This window comes from Lissotriton vulgaris, unplaced genomic scaffold (genome assembly GCF_964263255.1).
Source record: "Lissotriton vulgaris unplaced genomic scaffold, aLisVul1.2 SCAFFOLD_703, whole genome shotgun sequence".
Lineage (NCBI taxonomy): Eukaryota > Metazoa > Chordata > Amphibia > Caudata > Salamandridae > Lissotriton > Lissotriton vulgaris.
The window spans coordinates 725,479-741,943 of NW_028254574.1; the positions used below are offsets into that span (position 1 = coordinate 725,479).

General features: G+C 48.3%; 1 protein-coding gene across 2 annotated transcripts in view; it reads right to left on the reverse strand.

The window, feature by feature from the left end:
* Positions 1-708: 708 nt before the first annotated feature.
* Positions 709-16,465, reverse strand: part of LOC147659505 (endoplasmic reticulum-Golgi intermediate compartment protein 2-like) — a 234,829-nt gene continuing 219,072 nt past the window's right edge. For both annotated transcript variants that reach the window (XM_086951692.1, XM_086951691.1), the window contains one exon: positions 709-1,593. In XM_086951692.1, coding sequence (XP_086807818.1) covers positions 1,528-1,593 — 66 coding nt within the window. In that variant the 3' untranslated portion in view covers positions 709-1,527. The remainder of the gene's footprint in view (positions 1,594-16,465) is intronic.

The window sequence follows — 16,465 nt, forward strand, 5'->3', positions numbered from 1 at the left end:
TAGTTTCTTAAGGTGATATCTTATGGCGCCAGTTATTTCTGTATACATGGCCGCTATATATTTTAGCTTGGAAATCAAGTTATTTTATCTCATGATTTTATATATTTTCTCATTTAGCTGAATCTGTAAATTGTGATGAGATGTGTTGCTAGAGCTCTTTTAGGTGTTGTTTTTATCGTACTTTAGTCTTATTTATTGTATATATAATTATTTGTCTCTTGTACTTTTATGGTTGGGAAAAAAACTGAATAAAGTATTTAATTTCATATAAGATATTGCAGGGGAGTGAATACATCAGTCCTTGAAATGGTAGAAATTACACATGATGAGAAAACGTTTCTGCATCTGCTTCTTTTTAAAAAAAAAAAAAAAAATGTATTTATGTTTCTACCAAAAGTGTTCTTCGTAGCTGTTTTGCAATATTCCCTTGACTGTTCTTTGCACTATTTTGTACTGTCTTCCCAGAATATCCTGCGAGCACTATACTACTTTTTATGTGAAAGGTTGCGTGCTAACAATTAACAAATTTCTAGCAAAGTCCAAATCATAAACCAAGCATGGGAGAATTTGATGGACTGGAAAATGCAGGGGGTTGGAGTTGGCATAGCGAAAGTCCATTTCATATATTATTGAAGCCCTCTACTTAGATAGACCTAAACACTATATTTCATAAAAGTAGATTTTCAAAACAGGAACATGTGCATGACATTTAAAATCTCAACATTCTTTAATTCGATGTCATATTTACTCCAAAGATGGTACAAAAATCATTTGTTTCGATGTGCTAGTACAGCCAGTTAAAAAGCCTTTTCAAACCATTATAAATATTTCACTTCCCGATGGTATATCCCACACAACTCACATAGCAATACGTTTAATACAAATGTACATGTTCATACGACCACTGCAATGTTCTCTAATGCAGTGTGCATCTTCGTATACTCAGTAACTCAAAAGTGCTTTCCAGTTTATAACAACAATCGCTTTGAAACAACTGTATGCAGCAAATATAGGACAAAGTCACTGAGGATATAGCCCAATAGGGTGAAAGCTTCAAGTTCCATACTAGTCGGCCTTGTGTGATCTTGGTCTATTCAGCTCCTTTTAATTCTCGCTTTTGAATTGGCAGTGCTCCCTTGAGCCTTGGTACAAATAGACGTGTGATGTCTTCAATTGATTTCTTACGAAGACACATAATAAGGAAGAACAATGTAAAAGGCACATTCTGGTTGAGGGATGGAGACTAATGCCATTTCCCAAACCTAACGCTGCCTCTGCTACTGATCGAAAAACTTAAGGTGAAATGCAAGTTTTTTCAAAGTGTGACCATTTGCATTAATTTCATTAAAAGGTCTGTTTCACAACAGGATTGTTTTTGTTATGGGTTGATTTGCTGTGCTTTATCTTCTAATGGAAAGGCTATACTTTTTCATTTTCCGAAATATACTGCACAATGTTTTTGGTATTTTATTGAAATAAAATGTGGCTTTCATCACAACAATTGGAACATGGTTCCAGGTGTATTTGTCAATGCGTACTGTTTTCTTGAAGTAGAGGTATGTGGTTATTTGTGTCTCCATGGTGCAGAGGAACCTGAAAAAAAGAAACAAAAATAAATTTGTTTCGAACAGAACAGGGCAAAATAGGTAGAACATTTGTGAAATAGCAGATCTTTCACTGTTGGACATTGTAAACTGGCACATTCACAATTTTCCTAGTAACTACTGAAATACTGGTTAGTGCTTATAACGAAGAAAAAACTGCTCTTAGCAGACGTGATGCTAACAATAAAAACCAGTATGGGAGAGAGGATCTCGACACTACATTTAATGCAAACCACAAATCTGCGCCACTGTTCCTGCTAGAGTACAACAATGTCTGTAAACTTGACAGTTTTTGCACACCACTAAATAAGAGAGAAGACAATATCACAAGGGTGCAATAGATGCTTAGTAAAATAATGTACTAACTCTGGTTGGCACTTTAAAAAGAATAAAAATAAAATCGCCAACATCTTGCTAAAGACATTTCAGTAACTTACCAGCGCCCAGCACACCATATTAGGCTTTATGAGTACGGGGCCTGATTTACTACGCTTTTTAAGCATCCCTAACTTAGGTATGGGAAAAGGTATCTGCGACTATAAAATGCACAGCATGAGTCAGTGAGGTAAGAATTGTTTTTGTTTGCTCACAGATTTGTGGCTTTGCCAATGCTGGCTTTGTTTCGTCCCTGCTTTTTGCAAAGTTTGGATATTTGGGAAGCTGCTGTGCTCTTTAAGGAGTAAGAAAATGGCTAAAAGCAAACACGTTTTTTCCCCCTAAAAAGCACTAATTTCCAAAGTAGTCTCTACTATTAAGGGAACTACTTTGTGTGCGGATGTGCTCTTGTGAAAGGGTGGAATGCGCCACTTACAGTGATGTTAGCCAATGGCTTAAGTGGGCTGAACCATTGCTGTATACTGTTGTGGACTGAAGAAAGTTAAGAACAAGGGACCAACGGATGAACAGGACTAACTGAGCCCTATAAGTAAGCAACTGTATAATTTTAGTAACATCAAAAGACCGTGGCTAAACCAGACCTAAAATAAATATATGCCATACTTGATATAACACTGGAAATGGGAACAGCAATAGCAAACATTACCACAAAGTTAGGGAGATGATTAAAGACATGAACAGTCCACAGACTGTACACCTATCCACTGTTTTTAGGCTACGTTTGTGCTATACAACTAAATCGGACATCGCACGAAGTCGTGCAGGAGGATTAAGGGGGAAATGTCACTGCAACCCAAAGTATGTCCGGTCCATTTTAAATGCTCCACAAAAGGGGTCAGTTGCAAATAAGCATATGGTAGGGTGCATGGATTCATGTGCCATACCTTCGGTGTACTTCCTTGTCAAGCCGTTGTATTCTTGTGTCTGCAAGATTATGGTTTCAAGATTGAGGTTGTCTTAGCTCTGAAGGAAACAGTATCAACTGGAGACCGTCTGTTTATGGCCCGGGTATTCAGGTCTTCCGAAATGTCCGATTTTATTTTCTTGACAGTCAAAGTTAAATATGATACGGGCTTCAACAGGAAGTCAAAAGAGGGTGGCTAAGACCAGTCTGTTCTAACCTTGCAGTCGCATAAATGGCAGACTTTAGAGAGGAACGGTCAAGTTTGAAGACACCCATCAGTGGTAAACGTCCATAGTCTAACCCAGAAACCACAAGGGATTGTACCACAGATTCAAAGTTATGCTCAAGGATGAACTTTTAATTCATTCTGGAAGTCTGTCTTAAAGCTGAGCCCCAATGGCTAGGAAATCTATATGAGGGGGAGTTTCATATCTTAAATCGCCTGTATTCTGGAATTCTTGCATGCAAGGTTTGCAAAGAAAAAGAAAAGAAAACTGACATCGTTGACAGAAGGAACATTTATATTCTGCTACATCACTTTCAGGGATAATGCCTGCCAGGCTCACTCTGGCACTTGGACAGCTTGACTTATTTAAATGACAGCACTGGTCAGAAATCTGTGGATATTTCTTCAGTTGAGGAATAATTAGATTGCCGGCAGGCTAGAACACTTTGTGAAAGTGTGTGGCATAGACCAAGTAGCTGCTTTGCATATGTCAGCTATTGGATATTACCCAGAAAGGCCATAGAGGCTCCTTTCTAAAAACTAGAGTGAGCTCTAGGAGATGAAGATTTGCTTAGCAGAGGGGAAATGGGGGGGGGGGGGTGGCAGGCACCCTTGGTATTCGTTTTTAAAGTTTTAAATCACTATTGCACTTTGCTTTGAGGCTCTTAATTAATATTGCACTCTGCTTTGAGGCTTTTAAAGTAGAATTTTAATCGTACTCCGCTCATTTGCATGGTAATTACCTTGGTGGAATCGTTTTCTCAGCGCTTCCGTTCAGTCATGGCTTCCCTGTGCCGATTGTACTGAGAAAAGCTTGGTGATACAGTTCCCACCCACTAAGACCACCCCCACTTCCGGCTGGCTCTCTGGTTGGTGGTGGGCTGTTTTGAAATCTACTTAAATAAGATGCCATACTGGACGCACAGAGGGTGCGCGGCGCTGGCGCGCCAGAGGCAAGCTCGTCTGCGCCCGATCGGGACCCGGGACAGGACCCCTGGTCTAATTAGCAAGGATACTATAGGATACTCCTCTGCACAGTTGTTGGAGTATCGCAAAAACCTGCATACTAATTGCACACTACTCCGCCCTGAGGACGATGTCATTTCTTGCCTGGGTTGCAACTTCTCACTACATGCAGGATTATGTAGGGAGCTCAGCGCTGTACCACTCGTACGCCTGGTAAATTGCACGAAAATCTGCTTTCCAAATGTGGCATCCCATTCACCAAGGAATTTTCCTTTTTTTAGTATCAACTGCCGTTCTCTCCCAAAGCACCAAGCTGATATCTTTGACTTCTTGATGAGCAAACAGCCAGAGGTTATCTTTCTCACAGAAACATGGCTCCGTGCTAGCTCTGGCCCTGATGTAGCCTCATCTTTGCCGTTTAATTACGCCATAGTCAGGAAGAACAGGGATCTCAGAATAGGCTGAGGGATCGCTATAATTTACAACAAGTCCTATAGCTGTAGATTTGAGAGTTTGCCTGTTATTGGTTGTGAAGCTGCCTTATTTAAACTGACCGTAACTCCTCGTTTTACCGTTTCGGGGATAATGGTCTATCGCCCTTCGGGCCATTTGGGCCATGGGCTACAGCTTTTCCGGACCTACTTACCACTCTCCTTAGTTCTGCCAACTGATCTTAACCTCCACTTGGATGATCCCTCTTGCGCAATTAGTAACACCTTTATTTCCGACATGGCATCAATGAATATGATGCTTTGTAAATCAGGTCCTACCCACACAGCTGGTCCTCTATTGGATCCCATTTTTTTTTATTTATCTAATATTGATTGCTTCACTGCCACTCCACTCTGTTGGTCTGACCACTTCTCGATTGGCTTCAGGTTAAAGTTATCAGCCAACTTGCCAGCAGGTATTCCTATCACTCAAAAACAAACTAGGAACTGGGGAAAGCTGCAAATTGAAGCCTTTAACAAACTTCTAACTACTAATGTCCCCACCCTAAATAAAAAGTTTACTTCTGACTCAGTGGCCATTCATCCAGAAAGCCATTGATGTCAGCCTTCCACCCTTTATTAAGAGGTTGAATAATCACCGCCCCACAGCCCCTTAGTTTACAGACAAGTTAAAGACTGAGAAAACAAAATGTAAAAATATCGAAAGACGCTGGAGGAGGGACAATGCACCGGATTCCAAACTTCCCTACATACGAGCTAAGAGAGATTATCACTCTCTCTGCAGGGCTGCCCGTGCTGACTACATTTCCTCCACTATCATTGGAGCACAGAAATCGTCAAAAACATTGTTCGAAATGGTGAAGAAATTATCATGCTCTAAAACCCAGCCCATTCCTCCCAGCCTGAATGAAGGGCAATGTGGGGTTTTCACGCACATTCTTATTAACAAAGTGGAAACAATATACTTAACCCTGAATGGTAATAACACAGCTAACATCATTACATCTCCACCTACTATCCTTCAGGAAGCAGGCATGTTCAAATGTAGAGACACGTTCACTACAGAACCTGTCAACAAGCTGGAAGCATGGTTACCATTAGACATAAGCATGGGCGAATTTTGCGAATCTGGCGTTCGCGAATTTGCAAACTCGCAATCCGCAAAATCCGCGAATTCTCGCGATTATTTTGGTTTTTATAGTGTTTGCAAGGGTTTCTGCCAGTTCGCGAGGATTTTGTACCAGTTCGCAATTGCGAACTTACTTGTCGGCACGCAACGGTCACGACTATGTTGTTTCTACGTCTGGTTCATCATCACAGGTCCACAGCAGCCTCTGTTTCAACACTGCCACCCTCTGTTTCACCCATGCCACCCTCTGGTACATCAATGCCACCCTCTGGTACATCAATGCCACCCTCTGGTTCATCATCATCACTGTAGATTATGGGGGGGAAAAGCAAGCACACCTGCCCTGCTTCAACTGACATGAATTAATTTGGGGTTGATTTATTAATGTGTCACTGTTTTAAAATTCCAGTCTGGCACCTGCTTCCTTATCTGTAATTTGCTTTCTGTTGCAGTGCAATTTTTTTTTCCAGGACCTTTGTGGTCTACTTGTAGCTATTCTATGATCCGGCTGTGAGGGTCAGAGCAGGGTCATACAATTGTTGCAACTAGCAACTGAACTCTGGAGGGGCCCCAGTCAGGAAGCACTACAGGGAATGGCTACTAATGATTAATTTGAACTTTTGCACCTGCTGAGTGCTTTCAGTTTAGAAAAACCCGTTTTTCTGCAGAACAGCAAATGTAATGCCCCAAACAAACTTACTTGTGAAAGTTGATTTCTAATCCAAAAGTGATACAAAGAAAGTCAAAGGGCTCAAATCCAAAAAAGGGCAGGCAAATGTCAACCTGAGGAGTTATTCTGATAAAAATCATCATTTTCAGAAGGTCTATGCTGCTTGCTAGTGGATTTCTTGTGCAGAATTGCAAATTTTGTAATTTCGCGAGTGCGAGATTGTTGCTGCCCGCCGCACCTACATGTTCGCAATTGCGAACTTACACCGCAAAATTGTATCACCAAGAAAAAAAAATCCGCTGCGTGCGAATTTGCGGATATTCGATAAATTCGTGAGCGTTCGCGGATCGCAAATTTACCGAAAATCCGCAAAATCCACGAGCGGAACCGATTTTCCGCCCATGCTTAATTAGAAATCACAGCCCTTAGGACAGTATTTAGGTAGCATCAAATCAGGCTCCCCCGTGATCTCCTTCCTATACCAGTTCTACGGCAGCTTGAACTACCTTGTCTCAAAATAATGATGGAGCTTCTGAATTCCTCCTTAAAGGAAGCCATCATTCCCTCTGACTGGAAGCATGCAATGGTCCTTCCTTTACTAAAGAAGGCCAACGCAGACCCTGCCCTTTCTTCAAGCCATCGGCCAATCTCTTTACTTCCAGCACTTTCCAAGATTTTGGAAAAGCACATTAATTGGCAGTTGTCCAATTTTGTTGAGACCCAAAAATGTCTTCATCCATCACAATCTGGGTTTAGAGCTAGCTTCTCAACTAAAACCATTCTTCTCAGCGTCACTGAAACGATAAGTCATCGTTTGGATGCCGGAGACACGGTGGCCCTTATTTAACTTTATCTAAGCTCAACCTTTGACAGGGTGTCTCACGCCGTGTTAATAAAGGCCCTACAATCTCTAGGAATCGTTGACTCAGCACTTAGATGGCTAACTGCCTTTCTTACCGACCTCACTTTACAGGTCTTTTCTTCTGTAGCAACCTCCAGCATCCCCTCCTCTCCCTATGGGGTTCCCCAGGGGTCTATCCTTAGTGCCCTATTATTTAACATCTATGTCAGACCCCTGGCAGCGATTGCAGAGGACGCTGGGTTGTCATTATTCTCTTACACCGACGACACCCAGATTATTTTCTCCCATCCCAGGAGGGACGCGTCCATCACTACTGTGTGCTCCGGTTAGGTAGAGGGATCTGCCATTGACCCAATCAAGATTCGTGAGCCACCACTGCAATTGTCGTACAGTGCCCTCTGAGATCTGGACGTGATCGGACAGGTTGCCCTGATGCTGTGCCCACTGGAACTTAGTGTCCCACTGCAGAGCCTGCATATGTAATCTGGCATGATCCACTACCAGGATGCAGGAAGCCATCAGGCCCAGGAGCCGGAGGGTCATCCTGATCGAAACCCGGGATAGAGGCTGAAAGATCAGAATCATAGCCTGAATAACCCGAACTCGCTGCTCGGGAGAATAAAGCTGAAACTGCGGCAAGTCCAGAACCGCTCCGATAAAGAGGAGCTTCTATGAGGGAATCAGGTGTGACTTCGAAATGTTGATGAAGAAGCCCAGCAAATGCAGAAGGTTGGCCGTAGTCTGGAGGTGGGAGATGACTGCCTAGGGCGAGCCCGCCTTCAACAACCAGTCGTCGAGATAAGGGAAGACTGGAACCCCAGATCTGCTAAGATGAGCTGCGACCACCGCCATCACTTTCGTGAACACCCGAGGGGCGCTCGAAGGCCTAAGGGGAGCACGGTAAACTGAAAATGCTCGTGGCTTACTGTGAACCGCAGGTAATGTTGGTGGGCTGGCAGGACGGGGATGTGGAAATATGCATCCTGCAAGTCCAACGCTACCATCCAGTCTCCAGGGTCGAGAGGAGACAAGACCTGAGCTAGCGTCAACCTCTTGAACTTCTCCTGCCGGAGGAAGCCGTTGACGTCCCTGAGGTCCAAGATAGGACGCAGGCCCTTGTCCTCCTTGGGGACCAGAAAGTAGTGGGAATACCAACCACGGCCTACTTCTGGCCCAGGAACGCGCTCGATGACCCCCTTGGCCATGAGGGCCATGACTTCCTGCTGGAGAAGTGCAAGATGGTCCCCCGACATGCAGTGGTACTGAGGTGGAATGGCTGGAGAGGTAGTCTCAAAGGGGAGGGAGTAGCCCCTTCGGACTTTTTGCAGCACCCACCTGTTCAAAGTGATGTTGCACCAGTGGAGGAGATGATGGCGCATTCTGCCGTTCACTGGCGTTGATGGGCCTGAAAGGTCAGACTATGAAGGCTTTGAAGTGGATGCTGCCTGGGTGGAGGTGGACTGACCCGCACGCTGGCCCGCAGAACCGCCTCGGCGGTTTCCACGTCCGCGGAAAAGTTGTTGCTGCGCAGGCAGTGGCTCTGGAATGAACGTGTTGGGGCACCCCTTCCGTGGCCACGAAAGGAGCGAAAAGCAGAAGGCGGAGGAGGCAGATTGGCATAGAGGCCCAAGGACTTGGCCGTAGCCCGTGAGTCCTTAATACGCTCCAAAGCACTATCCGCTTTGTTGCCAAACAGGTGAATGCCATCAAAGGGCATGTACATCAAAATGTTCTGGACATCCCCAGAGAAGCCAGTTGTTCTCAGCTAGGCGTGGCGCCGAAGCGCCACCGTTGTGAAAAATCGCCCTGCCTAGCGAGTCGGCGGTATCAAGCCCACAACATATGGTGAACTTAGCTGTGTCCCTCCCAGTTGCAATAGCCTGTGCAAGTACGGTCTTGGCCTCCTCCGGATAGTTGGGCAGCACCTGCGCAACCGTGTCCCACATAGAGCAGGAGTCACCCCCGAAGAGGCATGCATGTTCACCGACCGCAGCCCTAAACTGGCAGATGAAAACAGCTTCTTTCCATTTTCCCTATCCGGGGGCACGGAAGGGAACGCGTTCTGTGATGCAGAGGCTTGGACAACCAAGCTCTCAGGGGTGGGGCGTTGGAGGAGAAAGAGGGGGTCACCCGGAGCCGGGCGATGGCGTCCGGCCAAGTTCCTATCCACAGGAGCCCCTGAGTTGGGTCTGGACCAAGTGCCCAAAAAAACGTCAGACAGTGCATCATTAAAAGGCAGCAAGGGCTCCGAAGAGGTTGCCGCTGGTTGAAGCACTTCTGTCAGGAGGTTAGTCCCGACGGCCACTGTAGGGAGTACGAGGTTGAGAGCCTCGGTCACCCTACGCAACACCACTGCGTAACTTGCTCCTTCCTCCGTAGCCACGGAAGGTGACAGCATGCCAAGGTCAGGCGAGGTGTCTAGACCACCGGCATCCCTTAAGTCCTTTGCCTAGTCCTGGATCATCACCACACTGTTGTGTGAGAGGGTCCTCAGACCCCTCCCGGTCCTCCCCTTCCTCCAAAGTCTGTGAAACAGGCTGAAAATAAGGACTGACGTAGGGGTAGAAAGGCCCCATCGGCGTCGGAATTGGCGTCGAGCGGCGCGGTTCTGGCATCGCATCCGGTTCAGGGCTGAAACCAGGGACGATGTCGGCGGTAGTACCGGACGACGTTGGAGGTGGTGCCAAAGGTGGGGGTCGACACCGGTGGCGGTGTTATCAGGTCAAACGATGTCGCCTAGGATCCAAGCCCGGAACCAGGGGGGGTCCTACGGCGCCGGGGCCAAAGCAGACGGCAGCGCAGGGGCCGAAGCCACTGGTGTCGGAAGGACAGGACCCCCAGCCAGACCCACAGGGCCCAAAGGTGCTGGCGGGGCCAGCCGGCCCAAAGAGTTGGGCCACGGCAGCAAGAAACTCTTGCATCTGTGCAGGCGTCACCGACTGACCCGGAAAGGGAGGGTAGGCCAGCGGAGACATCTCAGGCTCCACCGGCGTGACACCACCCTCTGCCGCGACGGGAAGTCAAAGAGCGACGGCGCTTTTTCGACGACTTCTTGGAATGCTTTGACTTACCTGACCCAGAGTGCGTAGACTTAGATCCAGAGGAACGATGGTGACAGCTCCGCAACCGGTCCCTCGACCTCCCAAGGGCCACCGGGACCTTGAGCGGCGCGAAGCCAACTGCCGGACTTCCAGCAACTTTCGGGACCGATCCGGCAAAGTCTTCGCACCATGGCCCAGCAGTCGGGGCATGACTTGGAGTCGTGGTTGCGCCCCAGGCAGTAGAGACACACGCAGTGCGGATCCGTCACAGACATCATGCGGTGACCGTCCCCGCAGTTCTTGAAGCCGGGCATCCCTACAACACCAGGAGTCGATCGACTCAGAAGAAATTAGGTAAAAGGCTTTCAAAAAAACTCAGTAAAAAAATGACTGGGTGTACTTGCTCTTCCTGGATCTGCGCTTGCTGGCGTTGGCGCGTCTAAGTAGCACCAGCGACCTCATCCAGGCGCCAATGACGCACATGGAGCCGCACGACGACACCTACCGACGCGCAGGGAGACTGCTGACGAAAACTTTCCAGATCCAGTCTGACGCCTGGGGGTAATTCTAAGGTAAGGAATCTATCACTACGTGTTTATTTCAGATTGAACGCCACAGTGGAATAGGTTTAATTAACAAATCTCTCAGGTGGATTAACCCCACTGATTGAGGAGAGGTTTAAGGAGGAGTACACAAAAAGTGCCTTTAAAAAGGCATGTCCACAACCTGTAAAGGGCTACTAGGCATATAACCCGAGCAGTTCATCCATAGTACATTGCCCAGGAGTATCGGTAGGGAACCTGGAGGCGAAGTCTGGGCATTTGGTATTTTCTGCACTTTGAACAGGTCTATTTTTCAAAAACCCCACCTCTTGAAGTAGTGGTGGAGGACTTGCAATGTGGGTTCCCACTTGTGGACTTGTTGCTGTATCCTGCTGAAGAGGCCAACAAAGTTGTTGTCCATCCCCGGAAGATATTCAGCCATTAGATGATTTTTGTGACAGAGAGCCCACCACCAAATGGCTTGCGATAACTGGGAGAGTTGGAGGGAGGTGTAGCCCCCTGCTTCTGAAGGTAATGCAGTGCTGTCATGTTGTCCCTGTGGATGACAACCCTACCTATCAGGTGAGGTAGGAAAGCCTTTAATGGTAGATGAATGGCTAGAAGCTCCAGATACTGATGTAGAGACCTTGTTGAGAGGACTCTCATCGGCCTTTAACAGTCAATTTCCTGTAGGCACATGAATGTTCTTCCTGTGACGTGTTGATGTGGCTGGGAAAGAGGAAGCAGTGTATGAAAAGACTGAGTCAGAGTCAGGCTTGGATAGACCATGCCTACATCCGAGTTGAGAATGGCCTCCAAGTAGGGGTTTGAGGTGGGATTTTACGTAGTTGATGGTAAACCCTAATCTGTGAAGCAGGTCTATCATGATATGTCTGCGGTCGCGACACATCTGGAGGGGGGAACCTTTGATGAGCCAGTCCTCCAGATAAGGGAAGACGTGGACGCCCTGTATGCGCAGGTGTGCTGCTACCCCTGTAAGGCATTTGGTGAACAACCGAGGTGCTGTATTAACCCAGAGGAACAATTTACTCACCTTAAGTAACTATGTGTCGGTAAGAGAAATATGTTAGTTATTGATTCCTTACCTTAGAATTACCCCCAGGTGTCAGACTGGATCTGGAGAATTTTTTCTCTTAGCAGTACCATTGCGCGTCGCTAGGTGGCGTCGGTCGACCCAGCGTCCATCCTCAGTATCGTGGTTGCCGGGATGACGTTACGGTGTTTACTTAGACATGGCCCCTGCACGCTATCAGTTTTGACACGACTTTCCACGCCAGAAGCGCTGAGCCATGAAAGACAACGACCACTGATGCACTAAAACTAGGGCCCTGTCAGGGAGTCCCTATCCCAAGAAATAATTCGCTGAGCGGGAAAGATGGTTGGGGCGGTAAGGAATCTATACCTAACCTATGTCTCTTAAAGATACAGCATTACCGAAGGTAAGTAACTTGTTCATCTGAAAGAGACCGTTATAAATTCCTTAACTTAGAATAGATACCCCAGCAATACCAACCCCGGAGGAAGGTCTGCGAACCAAGTTCATACCAGAAAGTCCTGGAAGACAGAAGGGCCAAAATAGCTGTTCCTTCAGACTTGACTATCCAGGCAGTATTGTCTGGTGAATGTGTGCATAGATGCCCACATGGCCACCTGGCAGATGTCGATAAGTGGGACTCCAAGTGACAAAGCAACAGTTGCTGCCCTACCTGTAGTGGAATGAGCCCGCAGTCCCATTGGAAGTTACTTTTTTGCTTAAGTGTAACAAATCTTTATACAAAGGGCAACCTATCTTGAGATGGTATGCTTTTGAACAGACCCAAACTTTCTTGGCACCCACATAGCCAACGAAAAGTTGATCGTCCACTCAGAAATCTTTAGTGCGGTCAAGGTAGAAGGACAGCGCACATTTTGGGTCCAGATGGTGGAGTCTCTCCTCATCCTTGGAAGGGTGCAGAGGTGGGAAAAAGGTGGGCAGCGTGACAGTTGGTCCTATGTGAAAAGGAGTATCTACTTTAGGAAGGAACAACGGTCTCGTCCTAAGCACCACCTTGTCCGGATGCACAGAGAAGAGAGGGGGCTTAGAAGAAAGAGCATAAAGCTCACTCACTCTGCGAGCAGGGGTGATGGCAATAAGAAAGGCAGTCTTCAGAGTAAGGAGCCTTAGAGGACAGTTATGAAAAGGCTCTAAGGGAGCACGCATAAGGTAAGTCAAGACAAGATTAAAGTCCCACTAAGGCATTATGAAAGGAGATGGATGAAAGAGGTGCATAATGCTCGTAAAGAACCTAATAACAATAGGGGACTTAAACAAAGAGGGCTGATCCGGTAGCCGAAGAAAAGCTGACATGGCTGCCAGATAGCCTTTAAGAGTGCCAAGAGCAAAGCCCTGCTGGACCAAGGAAAGAAAGACCAAAAGAACCTCAGAAAGAGGGGCAGAGAGGGGATACACAGTTTTTGCTGTGCAGCATGCCACAAACTTGTTCCATCGACAGGTGTATAAAGTCTTAGTGGTGGTATGCATGGCTGCCAAGATGACATTACAGACTTCGGGTGGAAGGTCAAAAGCTGTCAACTTTCGCCGCTCAATCTCCATGCATGGAGGTGGAGGCTGGACAGGTTCGGGTGGAGGACCGGCCCCCGCTGCTGTGACAGATGATCCTCCCAAAGGGGCAGTCTGATCCACGGATCGATGACCATGTTCATGAGCTCGAGGTACCAGACTCTTCGTGCTCAGTCCGGGGCCACAAGAATGACAGGGCCCAAAAACGGATGATCTTCAGCACTCAGGGCAGAAGTGGCACATGCGGAAAGGTGTACAATAGACCGCAGTTCCACTTGCGATGAAAAGCGTTGCCAAGCGAGTGCCGCCTTTGAAACTCTAATGCCCCAAACTGCGGACATTGCGTGTTCTCTTCAGTGGCGAACAGCTCTAACCAAGGGTCTCCCCACTGCACCACCTCGGAATGAAGACACCATTTGTGATCCACAAGGCACAGACGGCTGAGTTTGTCTGCTCTGGTGTTCAGAAAACCAGCCAGGTTGCGAACCAACAGGGTCATGCCCTGATTTTCCAGGCATGTCCAGAGGTGAAGAGCCTCTTGACAGGGTCGACGACTCCACCCGCCCTGTTTGCTGCAGTACCACATGGCGGTGGTGTTGTCTGTTAACACCTGCACTGCCTTCCCCTTGAGGGAGGGAAGGAAGGATTGCCTTCAGTGCCAAGCGAATCGCCCGGAGCTCCAACAGGTTGATATGGAGCCCGGACTCCGCCGGAGACTCCTCTGATCTCCGCCTCTCGCAGGTGGCCGCCCCATCCCAGGAATGATGCATTGGTCAGGACCCTGAGGTCTGGTTGGGGAATTATCTGCCTCTGACCCAATCCTGGTTTGTTAATCACCACTGCAGTTGTTGCACAGTTCCTGCCGAGATCTGGGCGTAGTCAGAAAGATTCCCCATATGTTGCGCTCACTGGAGCTTCAGGTCCCACTGCAGAGCCCGCATATGCCATCTGGCATGATCTCACAGCAGGATGCAGGAGGCCATGATGCACATCACCCTCCGGGTTATTCTCACAAAAATCCGGGATAGAAACATCTGCATCATAGCCCAAATATCCCAGACTCACAGTTCGGGAAGATAGGCCCAAAACTGCTCTGTGTCCAGAACAGCCCCAATGAAAAGGAGCAACTGAAAGGAAGTCAGGTGTGACTTCGGCACGTTGATAGTGAACACCAGTGAATTTAGGAGGTCCGCTGCAGCTGGAGGTGGGAGATGAAAGCCCGGGGCGAGCCCGCCTTCACTTTTGTGAACAAGTGAGGGGCGCGTGTAGGGCCGAAGGGGAGCACTATGAACTGAAAATGCTTGTGGCCTGCTCTGAACCGTAGGTAGAGTGTGTGGGCTGGCAGGAAGGTAATATGGAAATAGGCGTCCTGCAAGACCAAGATCACCATCCAGTCTTCAGGGCCAAGGGCAGACAGAACCTGAGCGAAAGTGAGCATTTTGAACTTCTGGTGGGGTGCCCCTCCCGTAGCCACGAAAGGGGCGAAAGGCAGAATGTGGTGGACGGGGGGGGGGGGCAGGGTGAGGGGGCATGGGGGGAGGGGCCGTGAGGCCTAAGGACCTGGCTGTAGCTCAAGAATCCTGAAAGCGCTCCAGCGCGGACTCTGCCTTGTCACCAAAAAGGCGCCGGCCATCGAAGGGCATGTCCAGCAGAGTTGCTTGGATATCCCCAGAAAAGCCAGACATTCTCAACCAGTTCACAGCGAATTGTGAATTGTGCTGCGTCTCTTTCATCTTCCACGGCGTGTGAGAGGACGGCCCTTGCCTCTCCTGGGCATTGAGGCAGGACTTACTCAACTGTATTCCAGATTGTATGGGAGTATCGGCCCAAGAGGCATGCGGTATTTACTGACTGCAATGCCAAGATGGACGATGAGAACATGCGCTCCCAAGATGATCTAGCTTTTTGGAATTGGGTTGAAGCACCAAAGTCAGGAGATTAGCCCTGACTGCCACTGTAGGGAGCTCCAGGCTCAAGGCCTCGGCTGCCCTACGCACCACCACAGCATAAGACGCTCATTCCTCCGTAGCCACGTTAGGGGGAGAAAGCATGCCAAGGTCTGAAGAAGTGTCTAGACCCCTGGCGTTGCCCAATTCCTCTCTGTGAGACTGTGGGCTGGGCGGGCCGGAATAACAAGCGGGGAGGCCGGATGTAGTGTGCTATGGTCAAGGATTTATTGGCGGAAAGTGAATACAAAGTCCGGTATAAAGAGTTCGTAGGGAAGAATAGTTCTGCCAAGAAGCTCCCAGCCGGGAGGGAATCTCGATGGTATGTGGATATCCGGGATGTGGTCCGCTGCTGGGCTGTTGTCGTCAGGTTACTGCCGGTTGATGGGTCTCCTCGGAGATAAGTAAGAGAGAGTATAGGGGTTAGTCCCGTTCAGTAAGGACTGCTGAGTACTACCACCGTCACCGGTAAGTGAATGGCCAGGTAATGAACGTGGGGGAAGGAGGGAAGGGTAGGTAAGGATAAGATCACTCGGCAAGCAGGAGGGGTTTGTGATGGGAGTGTTCGGGATAAGTGTGGGGACTATGAATACAGTGCTCGTGATGTTACTTCTAAGTACTAAGGCTGGTGCGGAGTGCTCGTGGGGGCTCTATATACAATATCTTACAGTTAGGTACAATATTTACACTAGGGAAACACGGAGAAGGATAGAGTGTACTCACGTGCCCCGCCGTAACTCTCATCCGAGTTACGGCCGCTCTCCCGCCACCTCCAGAGGTCGCCACCAATCCTCCGTCCACAGGTCTTCTTCCTCGTTCTCTTCTCCGGTCTCCGCCTCCTCTCCGCTCTCCTCCTTCCTTCCTCTCTCCGTCGGGGGTTCCGCGCCGTTCGCTGTCTCCTGCCACGAGTCCGCTGGGCTGAACCCTGTCTCCTCGTTCCTGCCGTCTTTTCTAGTGTCCCGGCTGACTGCCGTGGTTGCACTTCCGGTTCCGGTCTGGTTGGTTTCCGGGTCGTCGGTGGGAGTTCTGTTTCCGGTATCCTGTTCTGGTTCCGGGTCTTCGGGGGTTTGCGGATCCTGTGGGCGAAGAGAGGAAGCCCGGTGACAATGGGACGATGTTCCTCCCGGGATGGGGGTGTGGCTTCCC